At 45.9% G+C, this 16,447-nt stretch overlaps 2 protein-coding genes across 3 annotated transcripts in view; both read left to right on the top strand.

Annotated features, from left to right (window-relative positions):
- The window catches only part of LOC108625232 (uncharacterized), a 32,438-nt gene extending 18,888 nt beyond the window's left edge, over positions 1–13,550 (top strand). The window contains exons 2-15 of one of the 2 annotated variants that reach the window (XR_003389216.1): positions 5,586–5,820; positions 5,959–6,067; positions 6,218–6,242; positions 6,344–6,524; positions 6,679–7,025; positions 7,444–7,510; positions 7,579–7,881; positions 7,987–8,095; positions 8,306–8,637; positions 9,035–9,151; positions 9,937–10,023; positions 12,110–12,682; positions 12,935–13,278; positions 13,349–13,550. Coding sequence is in view for 1 of the 2 variants with exons in the window: in XM_018025058.2 (XP_017880547.1) it covers positions 5,586–5,820; positions 5,959–6,067; positions 6,218–6,242; positions 6,344–6,524; positions 6,679–7,025; positions 7,444–7,510; positions 7,579–7,881; positions 7,987–8,095; positions 8,306–8,637; positions 9,035–9,151; positions 9,937–10,023; positions 12,110–12,682; positions 12,935–13,099 (2,650 nt within the window). In the remaining variant the exon portion in view is untranslated. Of the gene's footprint in view, positions 1–5,585; positions 5,821–5,958; positions 6,068–6,217; positions 6,243–6,343; positions 6,525–6,678; positions 7,026–7,443; positions 7,511–7,578; positions 7,882–7,986; positions 8,096–8,305; positions 8,638–9,034; positions 9,152–9,936; positions 10,024–12,109; positions 12,683–12,934 lie in introns of both variants that reach the window. The other variant, XM_018025058.2, reaches the window with a different exon arrangement.
- A 66-nt stretch (positions 13,551–13,616) lies between these two features.
- The window catches only part of LOC108625228 (uncharacterized), a 5,133-nt gene continuing 2,302 nt past the window's right edge, over positions 13,617–16,447 (top strand). Inside the window, exons 1-4 of the mRNA XM_018025054.2 lie at positions 13,617–14,250; positions 14,385–14,618; positions 14,709–15,650; positions 15,713–16,339. Of these exons, the coding sequence (XP_017880543.1) occupies positions 13,889–14,250; positions 14,385–14,618; positions 14,709–15,650; positions 15,713–16,339 (2,165 nt within the window). The 5' untranslated portion in view covers positions 13,617–13,888. The remainder of the gene's footprint in view (positions 14,251–14,384; positions 14,619–14,708; positions 15,651–15,712; positions 16,340–16,447) is intronic.

Here is a 16,447-nt window from a genome sequence, read left to right as displayed (position 1 = left end):
AAAAATAAATTTTTATTTATTAATATGTGATTATGTCGAATAGGCGAAGTTAAAAATGGTACGAATAGATCAACGACCGTTGAGAAGGCGAAGATAGATCGACCGAAGCCGCGGATTCTCGAGATCCAATGGAACGAAATCGGTGGCGCGTGAAGGGAAATAACGCGAAACACGCCCGATTCCGAAGAGTGGTTGCTCTTTTTCTCTTTCTCGGTCTCGGTCTCTCTCCGTTACCGCGATTTCTATCCGCGCTCCTCGAGGCTCCGGTTCGAGCAACGCTTAAATTAAGGCGACAATTCGGCCGTGACGGAAATGAATTTTGCTCGAAATCGTAACGCGATCCGCGATAACGATCACGGCTCTGCTTTCGTCGGCTCTAGCAACGCAATTTTCGCGCTGAATACACTTGACGATGCGTATCAATTCCTGTGCTCCTGAATGAGAAGCATATACCTGTGATCGTCATTAGCTACCACAATGCGAAAACTAAAATTTATTGCTAGCTTTCAAAATTAATTATAATTCTCTAGTTTTAACAGGAAGTTTAAACTATGAGGATCTATAAAACAAATGGTCTTTTTATGACGCCTCATAAAAATTTCAACTAGCAATTTTCTAAAAAAAATGTTACATAACTCGAGCCCTTCAGTTACAATATAATGAGATAATACGTATGCAAAAGATTACATACGCTTACATTATTCACTGTTGAATAATACGCTAAAGTAAAAGAGATAATTTATTTCCCTCGATTAATTTTGCTCTTCGTCTATTACTCTTTTCGAAGTTCCTGAGCGAAAAAAGAAAACCAGAAAAACCTGTAATAGCAACTTTTCTGAGATACGACTCGGTCTGATCTTGCCATTAATCGCGGACGCCGTTAATTACGCGGGTGTACACGTACGTGTGCCGGAGCTACGAACTACGTATCCATCAAGAAGAAGGAACTTGGCGGAATGAAAATTCTTGTAATCGCGATACTCCGTTGCGGAACGCAAAACGTCAATTAACAGAGATTTCCCCGATATAACCGTAAATTGATCCTCCCAAGAGTGATCCATTCGATCTTTTATATAATAGACTGTATTATTCAAAAGCCTTCCTATAGGCGAGGATTCACCCGGGAATCTCTTATCGTCGATTCCTCTCAAGCAGATCAATCCGTAGATAGATTACGTCTTTAATCAGATGTCGATTATTAATTTCTGTAGGAGTGATCAAACGAACTCAAGATAGTAGATTGTGTTTAATATTAACACTATTAGTCTCTAAAGTGGAACTAAAGAAAGAAACATAAGAGTACACATCCGTTATATTATGTATTCTCATATTATTTTTTACTTTTACTATAATTCCAATTTAATTTCCAGTATCATGTACCTAAATATAAACTCGTTTAAATTGTAGTAATCGCGATTTATCGCTTTTGACATGAAGAACGTGTAGTCTAGCCACTTCTTCGAAGATCTAAATGCGATCGACGTGCCACAATTCTGTTCTTACCACTAACAGCAATTGCTATAACTGTTCCCCTTTGCACAGGTAATGAGAAGCAACTCGAATACACAGCGTCGAAAGAATTTACCGTTCATTCTCATCGTAAATATTAATGGTTCCACGTTCGCATCTGGTTCGGATTAAAAGTCCTATCAGTCTGCGTTTCATAAGTCTGGCTCGCGGGCATAGTTTTTATTTTCACGATCTCGTCGAATCGACGTGTAAAAAGGAAAGTACATATCCGAGAGTTCGATCGTGACCCGGAATCTTTTATTTGCGATCGAACGGGACTTGAGAGGACGAGAATACTCGCCGGGGTGTGCCTTTTCCGTGTTCTCCTGCAGCTCCTGCGTCAACTTTCTCTGCATTGTTAGCGTGCTGGACGTTCCGGGCATCCCTTCGTGCCAGTCGACACGAAAGTATGAGCGCGCGCAATCCGCATCGTGTCGCGGATCGGACGGAAAATAAAAAGTGAAAATGTTGCGAACGAGTCAATAACTTCGCCGTGGCCGTGGTCCGATTGCCTGCACGCGCTCGGCCGCATCGGTACAAGAACAATGAAACCTCTCCGCCTGTGGGCAAGGCACCACTCGCGAGGTCTCCCCTTTCCCGTTCTAAAAATTTCAGCCGCTGCACGAAGACTCGCGGTCCCTTCATTAAGCGTGAACGGAATCTCGACACGGTGATCCAAGGGTCCTGTTATTTCATTGTGTCTACTACGCGTGCACATACGTTCGGTATTCGAGCACACGTCGCACCAGGCACCGTAATCGCGTCGATGATACAACTGTTTAACGCGCGCGACGCGTCGAATCGCAATCGCGAAGATGTATTTCGATTATTAATCGGACGGGGTCGAGCTAGCGCATCGCGAAAGTTTTCCAACGTATCGAAACGAGAGGTTGCTTCACCAGGCGGATAGTCGGCGCAACCGTGGCCATTAAGAAACGAAATAATTTCGTTGAAAGGCGTTTATTGTATAACGTTCCCTACTTTCCCTCCAAAACCAGACGAGATGTACATCGACTAAGCTTGTGGCACCTCTCGCTTCTACCGATTCTTCCGAGAAAAGTAATTAACATAAAATGCGAGCAGGGAATACGAAAGTCCGCATGAATAGGCGTAATAATGGTCATGCACGCGACCCGCTATTTGACGAGCCTTTCAAACAGAAGCGGCTACTGCTGTTTAGTATCAGGCGCTCGCAAGGCGTGGAAAGAATCGTTCGTGACAGTCGTAACACTTTCATGGTTCGATCGTTAAGCGGCGATATCGACGACAATAACGGTATGCTCTGCTACCATCGATGTGTTCTGTTGTGCGCCGTGAACCTCCTTGAGAATCTACGCTCGTCCATTGTCCTCGAGATTACATAAGCGATTGCGTTCTCCGGTCTTGAAACTTTTCAACGACCTCCGTGCGGCTTCGGGATCGATCGTGGGATGCTCGTTATCGCGTCATCGACCTTATCGATACCAGACGCCGAGAAGATTAATGAAAACGTCATTAATAGAATAAACGGCTTCTGTACATGAAATCTAAGCAATTGGAAGTTTCATCGAAAATAACGAACTACATAGCTTCACGATTCGAATCGTGATAACGAGCTACTTCCAAACCCTTCGTTTCCGGCAGCTATTTTTTTCATTTAACGGCTCACTTCTATTTTTATGTACATGTACATAACCCAGGTCACGATTTACTTTACTGTTCGAGTTTTGCACTCGCCCATTTCAAGCCCGACTTGGTATTTATGTCGCGTTCAGCGTAGCAGAAGCAGAAATACGAAGGTATTAGAACAAAAGTAGTAAGGGTTGAAGGGATCGCCCAGGTGAACGCATTTTCGAGTGATGCTCAGGCGAACGAGGGCACCAGGGTCCACGTTTACCGAGCTGTCGAGAAGTGGTGCAAGCATCGGGAGGAGTCGTTGAAAAGGTATGGGAGCGTGAGATCCGTGTTTTTCCCCGCATCGTCGTGTAGTATCTCAAACGGCTAGCTCCTTAAATGAAACAGTGAGGTAGTTCCTTGAGAACGTCGCGAGCCATGCGCGTTTAAAAATGCGTTAACAGGTTGCAACGAGTGCTTTCCGTGTCAGTGATCCCCGACTGAGAAAGAGAGAGAAAGACGAGAGGAGAGAAGAGATATCTCGGGTATCTTCACGGGTGTCGTCGAGGAGTATCTCACCTCGACGCCCAGCCTGGAGTAGAGCTCTCCTCTTTGTAGCGCTTTTCTCTTATCCGGCGAATCGCCCGATCGGACGCGCACTTGTCTTTCAAGATCAAACTCGAACGGAAGCCACGGGGAATCGACGAATATGTACGCAGGCACGCTAGTAAGAAACGCGCTGGCCGCTTCGTACCGCCCGATAAGGAAATTTGTAATCTCCCGATAATTACGGATTCACGGTGCACGGGTAAAATGGTAATTACGTCGTAAATAGTCATATGTAAATTGGTTCGCGATGGAAAGTCTCTGGCCTTCGGCAGGTCGCGTACGTACATACAAGTATCTACGTCCATAGATCGCCGAGTCTGTAACCCGAAATGGCAACTTCTAAAAAGCGAAAGCCCCGAAGGTGCGTAGGAAAGAGCAGACGTTGGAATTTCCTCTTTGCCTTCGGTAACGTTCGGGGAGAGCAAAAGGAACGGGACAAAAAGAGACGGAGGGACAAAGATAAGAAGACGAGTCGAGGCCCTCCGGCTGGCTGCTGGGGCTAGGAGTAGTAGTAGTAGTTCTAAACTAGTGTCTCGTTCTTTCTAATGACTGTCATTTACCCGGTGTCATCCTCTTGTCCTGCAGCATCCGACAAGCAGCGACGGCCTCTTCATACTGCGTACGCAATCTTTTCGATGCAATGTCCGAGCCAAGATGGATTCCCGACGTCATTAGGGAGCATAAAGTGTCTCTCTCTCCTTGTTTCGTTCGCCGTCCCGCCGTTACCCCTTTTTCTTTCTATCCCTCGTCTTTTCCGTCTGCACTGTGGAATTTGCCTCGACTCCTCCGTTGCGTCGCGTCGCGTCGTTCGCTGCACGATTGCGCTGGGCAATGGAGCGCCAGGTGTGGTCATTAATTTCGCAGCGCGCTGCGGAAAAAGTCCGCGAGTAGGCAGAGTCGAACAAAGCTGTTCCGAGGAGAGCCAGCCGGTCACCGCGCACTGCGCCGCGGCAGAGACCGCGGCTTGAAACGAGCATTTTTGTCGACGAATTGTTCGCGAAGGTGAACGTATATTCGGAATTACTGTAATTCCTATCCGTCGAGCAGCCACGAATTTTCCAACTTTTACTTGGCGAACGGCCGTTCGCGATTTTAATTGCTCTCATTATGGATTTTATACAACGTTCGACAAAAAACGATACTTGCTCAATTCATGGAAGAACGTACATATTTGACATAAAGTCATTTCTACAGTTGGAACATGTCAACGTTTCCAAGCTCCGAGATTCTCTGAAGAGAAAATTCGTCTTGTCGAGAGTTGAATTACGGCATCGCAATGCGTACACACGAAGAATATGTAATTACCAACGGTAATTACCTACTTGTTTAGTGGTAAAATCTATAGGAGAGAGAAATCAATGTTATTCATTTAAGCGAGTATCACCCCCCATAAGGTATGCCTGGCGCGTGACAGTCTTGCCACAGATATCTAATAACCAAAACCTCTATCGTATACAAGAGACAGACGTAACTATTGCATAGATCTCACGGAAATTTTTCGATATTCGTTCGTGGAAATTTCAATTTTCAATCGTAAAACGTAACTTTGTCGTTAATGAGAAACCGGTCGTGGCTTCGTGTGATTTCCCCAAGTAATGGAATAATACTGAGAAAGTTGAATGTTGCTCGGTTTTACGTAACGAAAAGAGGAGGCTCATTAACGCCGGTTTAAATCCGCGTTAAAGTTATAACGCGTGCTCGGGAATTCGTACGCTGTATTAAATGAATTGAGCTTCCCATTCCAGGCCTGGCTGGTAACGCACAAGACTAATGATGATATCAAGCTCGCGAACTCACTTTCAGCGAATCCACTTTTTCACTTTCGAAATGAAATTGAACGTGAACGTAATTTAATTGGTGTCTGATTTTCGCAGGTCGGGCGGTGCACCCAGCACGGCCGGTGCCTTAGTCCCATCGACCGGTGGCGGTCCTGGAAATCCGACAGGAGGCGGCAGGATGGCCGTCATCGGTGTGACCAGGAACGTCAGACTGAGACGGCGTGGAGCGGCCGGTTTCGGTTTCTCTCTTCGAGGCGGCAGAGAATACGCGGCCGGGTTTTACGTCAGCGACGTTCAACCAGGAAGCGAGGCTCACAGAAATGGATTAAGGGTAAATTCCTAAGCCAGCTCCACTTGAGCGACATGAATCGGGACTGTAATCGCGAAAAAAAAGATTTCTGCTCTGTTTCGTCGACGGTGCAGCACCTTTTACGTGTTAGTTTCCAGCTGGTTGACTTTTTACTTTCAGGTCGGCGATCAGATCATAAGGGTGAATGGATATCCAGTGGAGGACGCTGTTCATCAGGAAGTCGCGCTTTTGGCAAAGAACCAACAAGTTCTCGTCCTCAAGATTCGAAGTAATTATCCAACATCTTTCTGTTATCGATTAACTGACAATTACAATGGTCCCAGCCAAAGGCTAACTTGAACCGATGCGATTCTCAGTCCTTAATTTTTTACCGTCGAATTAGAACGACGATTGATCGATCTTATCGATTTTGTTTCAGGCGTGGGAATGATACCTGTGAAAGAGTAAGTACCGCGTCGCTGATTAAGAGTTCCGTGTCTATGTACCTCGCTTTCCATTTCGCGGAACGTTCCTTCGTTATAAAAGTATTTTATGATTCACAAAGCAACCCGAACGATCCGGTCACCTGGCACATGGTGCAACAGCAACAACAGCAGTTACAGTACAACGAAACTGGTTTGGGCACTGTTCCGAGCACCGAAGTCAGAATTCGGATTCTTGTCGGTGAGAAGGGACGCCTCGGGTGTGGCGTTTGCAGAGGCATCGTGCCAGGCCTGACTGTTCAGGTAACTATACTTCTACTGACATTTAATAGCAATTCCGTAGAAGCTTGTCGAAGTTAAAGATTCGATACGCGATATCGTCAGAAGCCATTTGAATTCGAACGTGTTTAATAATCTTGGAGACGATGGAATCGAGAACCGATTTGAATTCTTTCAGGGTACCAGAGACGACGGCCCGGCCAGGGCGGCAGGCCTGAAGGCCGGCGATATTATAATATGGTGCAACGGTCAACGGCTCACCGATCTCCCGTTCGAGAGAGCCATTGAAGTAATGAGAAGCTCGGCCATTCTGGACCTGATAGTGCAACGACCTACACCGAACCACCTTTATGACTGTCCCGAACCAATGTGGACTCATGGCTCGAGCGGTTACGATTCAGAGACGTCGAGCGTGGCCGCGGCCAGCCCGCAGCCTCAGAATTCCTCCTATTCGCCGCAGCATCATCACGATCCCAGAATGCATCAACGGTATCCCCGCGATGACGCGTGCAACCGAAACGGAAGGTCAGTAGGTAAAAAAAGTAGACCGATCAGATCAGGAATTTATTCATTTAGTTACCTTCATTTCCGGAGAACGATAAGACGGATTTTTAATTAAAATCAGGGATGATTGATCGAATGGTCTTTTGTCGCGATGTCGATGTATCGTCTGCGCGGTTTACGTCGAACATGTATTTGTTCTTTTACCGACTGTTATCGAGTAGCATCTGATGAATTAACACCAGGAGAAAGTCGCTCTATTAATAGGCCGTTCGCTGATAATGATCGCATTCGCCGGGTAGCACGATGAATTCCTGACCGCGACATAAAGATTCAACCCCTCTACTTTAACTCGTGTTTCCTCACGACACCGTTTAATTAGAATTAGAAAGTACCGTGCGGTGCAAAAATTATTGGTAACACGTGTCCGTGAATTTTCCAGGATCTGCTGCCCGCTCGCACTGTCCACGAGCAGCTGCAGTTCAACGGAATGGTCTCACGGTGATCAGGTGAGATTATATTTACAGAAAAAATGTTTTTTTTTTCGTAAACTTTTAATACGCGTACCGATTCGCAGCCCCAAGAATGGACGCGTAAGTCGAACAACACCACGGTGATTCGCATCAACCAGAGCCAGAACCAAAATCACAGGTTTATGGGTCCGGGTCGTCCGAACTCACGCGGTAATTACGAGGACGAGATCGACAACGAGCCACTTTACGATCCCGTGGCGCCGAGGATCGATTACGAAGTTCACGACTTCGACGCGAATCCGAAAGACGAAGCGAACCGACGCTTGGCTTGCCGAAGGGACAATATGCGTCAACAAGACGTCATTTACGACGGCCCGGCCGATGACATTCCCTATCATGGATCCAAAGTGAGTTACGTGAAAATTATTATTTGAAAATTGAACAGCAGTAAAGTTCCCAAGGCGTCGGAAGTACAATCTCGTAAAAACACTTTAACTATTCGTTTGTCACAGGAAAATGGCATACAGGATGGAGATAGGAAAACGATAACGACCGTGGAAGTTCATCAAACTGTATGCCCACCCGCGCCACCGCCTCCTATCCCATACAAGTGGTCCGCAGGTTCGTCGAAGTGACTCAACGATATTTCATCCAGCTAAGATTTACCGCATAATGCATACGACACTAACTTAACACTGGTTCCTTTACAAAAAGGAACGTGAATCCTGAATTATTAAAATTCGTTTACAACGACTTTCCATATCTTACATTCCATACCAACTTTCAATGGTTCCATCGTAAACTGAGTCGAGTTCGCATGGATCCTTGCAGACTCAAAGCCAATGAACGCGAAGGGTATGCAAATGGGTAGCACGATGTCGATGGGAAGCACGGGCTCGACGGAGACCGAATCCAGCCTCGAGTCTTCCTGCAGCAAAGACTCAGCGTCGACCTCTTCGTCCCTGTCGACGTCCTCCTGCGAGCCGCCGTCGACGGTCTCGTTTGGTTCGATCACTGCCGCCTCGACTGGGACCAATAAAACGAACGAGACCGCGGCCACCGTACATCTGACCACTCGCAACTGTGCGACAAGGACGTCGCCCATCGCGTGCACTGATCTGAGCACCGCTATCACGCAGGAATTGCAGAGGCGGGCACAGCAGGTAGGATTCACGATTTCTTTACAGGGAAACGAAATAATATACCGCCTGGATCGCGTTACCCGCTTGCTTTCATGCATTACCTGTTACTGGAATCTCAATTTTTAAATACGCGAACGTTCCCTCTCAGACGTTTCGGTTTTCAAATATTCTCAAAGGATTTCCGATGCAATATAAATATAGTTTTTTATATTACTGCACGTTTGAAACAAATACTTACACAAATCGATCGAGTTGGAATTATACAAGCATTTGTCATTTCACAATATCTCATGAGTCATTTATTTGCAAAGATAACATCTGATGTAACAATCGATACTATCTCACAGTGCTAGAGATTGAACGAGTAATCCTTATCGACACCTACATACATGCCATCCTATCCATTCGTTTGTTATAGAGAAATATGAATAACGCAGCCAAAATGGAAGCAGCGAAGGAGAAGACCATAGAGCCACGGAAGCCACAAAACCCGGAAGCTCTGAGGGCGCAGGAGCAGAAAGTTACGCACGATAAGGTAAATCAAGAATTTCATGTATGAACAAGGCTGTTTGTTTACGAAAGTTGGACGACGAGGCGGAAGCAGAAATCGTTGGATCACAAAGCATTCTTTTTCAAACGAGTTTGTAGACTGCATACTGACATTTGAACTTTAACTAAACTTCAACGTGGTACCAGCGTATTCATAATATTAGCCCACTCATACGTTAAGCATTCGTATCACGCGTTCCCTCAGCGTTCGTGTGAGAACTCGATTCTCGTATCGCAAACACCCACTCGATCCTTTCCTATCCGCAGGCATCGCTAACTCTTGTCAGTTATACCTAAACACCCGAAGAGGTTGTTCACTTCGTAAGTACATTCGAAATTAACGTTAAATCGATTTAACTTTGACGGGTGTTCAACCGTCGATGAAAAGTGCCGACGATTACCTCAAACGTTTTTCTCTCATCCTGGCTACGAGTGGAAGGCCCTTTAATCGATGCGTCGGAAAAAAAATATACGAGGAACGTAATTAAAGCGTGTGCAGAGCAATCGTATGGTAATAATTAGTAGAGAGCTAATTAAAAATTACCGCGCGCGATGTTGCGATCGAACTTTCGTAGATGATGAACGCTAGAAAGACAGTTCACAGGCGTATGCAAGCGCAACGCGAATTCAGTTTGCCCGCGAACGCCGATAGGGAAGCACGAAAAGGATTCTTCCCTTTGCTCTCGATTTATTCATCGTCGATTATAAGAAACAAGAGGACAGTTTTTAAGAATAGCACCGATAAAGCACACTTTATTAAATTGTTTTCAGTTGATGGAGGAGTTCAAACGTGCTCACCGAAAAATGTTTAACACTGCCCAGCAAAAAGTTCATTTCTCTGATCAGGCGCCGGAGCAGGTAAGACGGTGATATAGCTTATCTTAGTGACGTTATACTTTAAATACGTGATTCTCCTTCGATTCGTCGAAGGAACGCACGGATTTTTATTTAAACTATTTTCTCGAATCTGCTGATTACTGTCATTACTGTTACGAATAAAAAATTAAAATCAATTCTCACATAATTTATTTAGCCTAAACGATGGAACGTTCTTGTTGAGAGATTCTATAAAATTCAGATTGCATACGTAATAAGTAAAGGTCGTTCGAACTTGGCCATTTACCACTTTCACCGTTTCCTTTCTTCGAGAGCGAAGACGGTGCTGTTTCTAATTGCACGAAAAAAGATCTACGGCCGAGGAAAAATTCCTCGGGCGCGGCCGCGAGTCAGAAGGGGGAACGATGCGCGATAGAAAAAGCGGAACTGGGGATGTGTAAGCGTTTTAATTAAAAATCCTATTAGCAACACTCGGGAGTTAAACGATCGCGGTGAAAACCGTAGCTACCAGTAGCAGCCTGGCAACCGAGCTCCAGATTAAATATTGATATGGAAACAGAAAAATACGTAACAGTGTAAATATGTAACGGAGCATTCTGTTTCATTATCTACGATACGGCGCGCTCGTTCGTCGTTTTAATTACACAATCTCTCTCGAGGATCTGGCAAAGCAAATAAATAACAAGCCTCGAAATTATTCGTACGGGGCCAGTCATTGTCTCGGAAAGAAACGAAACGCGAGTGCAACGCATTAACGCAATACGCTCAGTTGCACCTGAATTCGCATGCATACCAGTCGCGTTTACGGAGTATTAGATATACGGGCAGGTACGAAACGATATCTTCGCGCAGTCACGGTGTCGTCGCGTCGTCAGTCCGCACGAATCTATCGCGCGATACGTTGGGTGCTCGATTCGATTCGGTAATGACTGTTCCGCGAACGAGAAGCATTAAATCACTCTGCTAATTGAATCGCGACGATCTAGTTAATTAACCAGACGATCGATTACGATACAATAACCGCGCATGCAGAATTGAATGCTTTCTAAATCAACTCCGTTCGCCTCGAACAGTTCCATTAATTAACGATCTGCTTATCAAACGATTCGGCCGCCGCGCAGTAAGACTCGCGAGGAAATCGATTGAATTGTTCGTGGCTCGCGACGTTCCACGCTCCCGAGAAATAAACGAATTACCGGAGATTCGGTAAGTCATTACGCAATCGATTTATCGGTCGGTGCTGTCGAGACGAACGGCGGACGGTTCAACGATTCCTGCAACAGTCGATCATCGGTCATCTGTTCGAACAGACCGCGAATCGCGTGAGTCGAGGTTTTTCCAGTATCACCGACGCGACGTCGACGTTTCTTACGAATTGCCGGAGACGTGCGAAATAATGGAGCTTACATAAGAACCGCGAGCGACGTTCGTGACGGCGTTTTCAGTCGACTCGAATAGGTTTCAAGGTGGCCACAGCGAAACACCGCGAAGAGCAGGCTATGATTAACGAAAAATCTGGCGGTATTTAATGTCCACCGCAGCTAATCGACGCGATTCAGCTCCAGTGAAATTTACGTCCAGGCACGCGACGCGCCGCAGAGTGTTTCGAAAATCGCAAGGAACTTATCGGCTGTAAGGCCCGAAAGTTTTTTCTCGGAAAAAAAAAAAAAACTGTTCACTAAGGAACACGGAGTGATTTGCAGAAAAGACGTTCGAAACCTGTTACGCATCGCTGCTGCGACTAGCGAAGGAAAGTCAATCGAAGGAAAAAATGTTAGACTTTTGAAACCGAAGACATGAACGGTTTGCTGAACAACGGGGAACGGAGGAGGAGGAGGAGTCGCGTGCTGGTTACCATTACGCCTTACGACGTTAGTTATCGGACTTATCTGACTAATTACCATCGAACACATGCAAAGTTGGTCGGAAGGTCTTTTCAGAACTTTACATGCGAAGTTTGTCGAACGTTTTGAATTACTCATTTCGCACATGCTAGACAATATCCAAAGTTGCTTAGTTTAAGAAATGGTTGCTATAAAAATCAACCTTATCGCGAAACTTTCTGCATAATTAGAATAAATTTTTTTTTCCGTTCAATCGACAATAGGAGCAAGAGAAGAGGGTGCTGAACGCATCGACTACGCCAACGATTCCGCCGGCGCCGCCAGCACCTCCTGCACCACCGGCGCCGCCGGCTCCACCGCCACTTCCGCTTCTCTCGAAGACTAAAAGCACTGAGGATTCTGTAGAAATGCAGAGCATCGAGTCGTTTAAGCTGAAAGAGGCGCCGAATCCAGTGATCCCAAAGCCACCGCCAACTTATTTTCCTATGCAGAATGCCGCGCCGGCGAACGGAAGTCCGCGGCACAACGGTAATGGAAACAAACCGCAGATGAACGGGAAAGACGTGTCTACCAGTCCTGTAACGGAAACGTCGAAGACAGCCGCACCACCGGCAGCAGCGCAGAATTCGAAACCGGCGACTGGGAAAGTCGCGATTAGGATAGGCGCTTACGAGGGGGAAGCTAAGCAGCCGTCTAAACTCGACTTCCTGTCGCAGCAATCTCGTTCGGAGAAAAATGGCACGGACGAACTGGCGAACGGACCAGTAGTCTCAAGGTTGCAGAACGAACTGGCTGCTACGTTGCAAAGATCGAACCTAAGAAGAAAGACTGAAGGGGTGAGTCACTTCCATTTCGTAAAAACAAATACTTGATTTTTGCATAAAAATTGATCATCTGACGTGACAAATTTAAAGAGTTTACAAATATGTATATGAACGCGTAATAGCGCCTTCGAAGTGACGTTTCTAAACATAGGAAATTAACTTAATTATATGCTCGTCGTTAAATAACGTGATCGTAAATCTAAAAGGGGAACATTTCAAGGAGATGACTGGAAATAAATTCGCGATCGTTCGTCTGTGTTCTAGGACACACAGTCAGGTGTTAAGACGATCCCCGAAAATCCAGCAGTGGCCAACAACGAGACAACGAGCGCAGAGCCTGGGAAGCTGTCGCAGAGCAACGTCGAGAAACTGGCGTCCGCTCTGAACAAAGTGACCATCAAAGTGAACCCGGATCATAATAACCGATAGGATGCTAGTTTCCGTTATATATACGTATACATATAAAAGGGAAAAAAGTCGCAACGAAACCGTTTTTAGGAGTCCACCCATGTACCTCTGCCACTTTGTACATTTTTGCACGCTCTTTGAAAACCTCTACATCGACTTTTTATTCGTATTGTTAGAAAGGAAGACCGCTCCCCCTATTGGTGAGCTTCTTTTTTACGTCTTTTACCTGTACACGTCTTTTTTTATATGTTATTTATTATCGTACAATAGCGAGTAAGGAATAAGGAAGGCCAACGAATCTCGTTAATAACCGAGGCGACCGGCCCCTTTACCACGTAGGCCCGTGTCTTTAAAGCAAAACTTACAATTAGTCCCCTCCGTCGACGACTATTGTATCGTACAAGAGTACAGGTCGCGATATTCGATGGAGGCATCGAACTGATAAAAATAAAGGCGATGATACCTAATCAAACCGTTTCTTCTTCATTCCTCCCATGGAAAATACGTAACACTGTCGCTGCATAAATGCATAAAATATCCATACATACATACAATATAATCTATATTTATATTTTACGATAACTTCACTTTTATGTAGTCAGTAAATTTTAAACGCCCTCTGTTCACAGCGCACCTCAGTGTGTCTCGATAACAGAATTCGTTTAGAATTTATTAACCTCCCGCGAGCAAACACGTTACATAAATCGGTTGTTCTTCTTGTTGAAAAATTCACCGGTCGACTTGACACCTCGTAGATGACGTCTTCGAACGATTCTCGTTCTCGTGCCCTTAAGTAAAAAATTTGACTCTATGAGCAGGACTCTATGCAAAGACAAATTCTATCGTCATGAAACGAGAAGCTCTGCGGTTGAACAGAACAGAATTCAGAAGCTGTTGGCGTCGGAATACTCTGACTTTGCCGACGTGATCCTGGTGGAGTCGCCGTTCGCCGAGACCACCAGGAACGGGCGAGGAATTCGACAGGTTTCTCTGGCTCTCAGCCCATCGAAATTGATCATAGCCGCGGACGTTTTCAAGGGGAACTCGGAGTTCCTGTGCCCGCGCGATCTCGATCCCAGCATCGAGAGCTTCGAATTAATTTCGCTGTACCCTTTGCAATGCGTCAGCTTGAGCGTGTTCAGCAGAAGACACCGTAAAACTTTAAAGGCAAGGTAGACGTTCACTGACAAAAATTAAAACCGTTCGATACAGACCGATTCTGTGCACCTTTCACGAGAGGTTTCTCAAGTACATGTAATTAAACGACACGCCGCGTCGTTTACCTGACCAATGCTGATATAATTAGATTTATCGATGGAAAGGTAAGCTATTACGAGCTCGGCGGTATACACGGGAGGAACGTTCTCTGGCGAGAATGGTGCGAGCAGGTGGAAAGTTTACTCGGTAAAAGGATGGACGGAAGCTCGTTGTCGGAAACGACTGCCGCGAGTTCATCGAGCAGTTCGACCTTATACATGCTTTCGTCAGAAATCGAGATTCGAAAGGATCGCAGGAAAGAAGGAAAGAAAGCAGTGTGCAGGTGATATTTCCTTCTCGCTTCGTATTTCATATTAATAAGCAACAAGAAATGTTGTCTTCTGTTGTACTACTGTTATATTATTGAATATAGAGTATGGGCTCATTATGGAGGCGCGGGTGATTATGCACCTCCGACGTGGCGCCACAGAGACTTATACCTTGGACCGTCGTACAACGAATTGGTCGACGGGCAATATACTCCGATTCCGATAAGATTCGCTGGCGCCAGCTTAGAAAATATAAAGGACGAGTTAAAAGATTTTTCACCGAGTAAAGGAACCCGTAGTTGGCCCAGGTGTCGTTGTTTCGATGAGAAATACAAAAACAACGGCGGTCTCTGCGATGTGCTCTTTATCAGAGACCATAATCGTAAATACTTCAACGCGAACAAGTTCTTCGCGACCTGTCAAAGCTGTCCTTGCAATCGGCTGCAAATAAGGATGTTCGACAACAAAGCCACGAAAAAGAACGTCTGGTACGACGAAGACTCTCAAGAAGAATCGAGAAGCCCTAAGGAGTGCGTGGCGCATAGGATATCTAGATTCGGAATCGGTGTACCAGAAAAATGTCACTCGGGACTGGTCCTGGGTCCAGTTCGTACTGAACGCGAATGTCTGCCCCCGAAAATAATAAAATACAACTTTCACGTTCTTATGGAGGATGCCGTGAAAGCTTGGGAGGGCAACGAGAAAGATCGACAGAAATCTTCGAAGTACACTAAACACTTTAGGCGATACGGCCTTTGCACTGCCCCTCATTTCCTTTACGCGCTCGGTCCCTGGTCCGTGCAACCTGGAGAACGGAGCACGTTACAAGGCCGAAGGTCATTCAGTTTGGTTACTATACGTCGACAACCAAACGACTCGGAACTGAGACTTCCGGTATCGCGTCGTCAACTAGCGGCCAGTGTATCATACACTGGCCTTCAGTCAGGTAGGTTTGGATCCATCGGGATCTCGGCAAAGGGACGCGTCGTGCTATTTTGGACACCAGAGTTCTGGTACAGGCCCAGACCTGCCTCCGCTGCTTACAGGTAGTAACGGCAACAAACTGTATTGGAATAGAAACTTGATTTCACTAATCGTGTCCCGACAGGGAATTGAGGCGACACTTGGATCATCTGAGAAACTTTCGCCAGGGGAAAGAACGACCGTCCAAACGGAAACTGTTCTGCAGAAGAAAGAAGTGTCAATGCGAAGATGACTCCGCGATAGTTGCGGAGGAGAAACCGAGTTTCCTCGAGCGAATCTTCTCCGGAAACGGATCTTGTAAGAAGAAAAAGAAATCGGAGAACCAAGAGAACGCAGCTACCGCTCAATTGACGAGACTGCTGCGAATGGACTTCCGGATAACGATTTGGGATATAAACAGTAACATCTTGGCGACGCAGCTGACGCTCATCGATCGCGATCTCTTCGTCCGAATTCCCGCGGAAGAGATCGAGATCTTGGTATTTCAAAGGAGCTCGAGGAACGCGCCTAATTTTGCGGCGTGGATCGCCTTCGGTCATCGAGTATCCTGTTTAACCGTGAGCGAAATTCTCGCCGTGAGGAAGTTAACTATGAGGGGCAGAATTATTGCCAGATTCATAAATGCAGCCAGAAAATGTTTCTCCATGGGAAACTTTCACTCGTGCCGATCGATTTTGGCCGGATTGCAAGCACCGGCTATATTTCGACTGCGGCATACCTGGTCTTACTTGCGTACTCATCACGCTTTACGGTATCTTCCTACTTATGCTTTAGTGCCTACTTAAGGTAGCTCGATAGCGTTTGCAAGACATATACGATTTTAATACAAGTTGAACTAAACAATAGTTAAAGTTTCAAA

This window comes from Ceratina calcarata, unplaced genomic scaffold (assembly GCF_001652005.2).
Source record: "Ceratina calcarata isolate Rehan_Ccalc_2016 unplaced genomic scaffold, ASM165200v1 scaffold35.2, whole genome shotgun sequence".
In the NCBI taxonomy this organism is placed as follows: Eukaryota; Metazoa; Arthropoda; class Insecta; order Hymenoptera; family Apidae; genus Ceratina; species Ceratina calcarata.
Note: the sequence above shows the minus strand (reverse complement) of the source record. Positions and strands in the feature narration are given on the sequence as shown.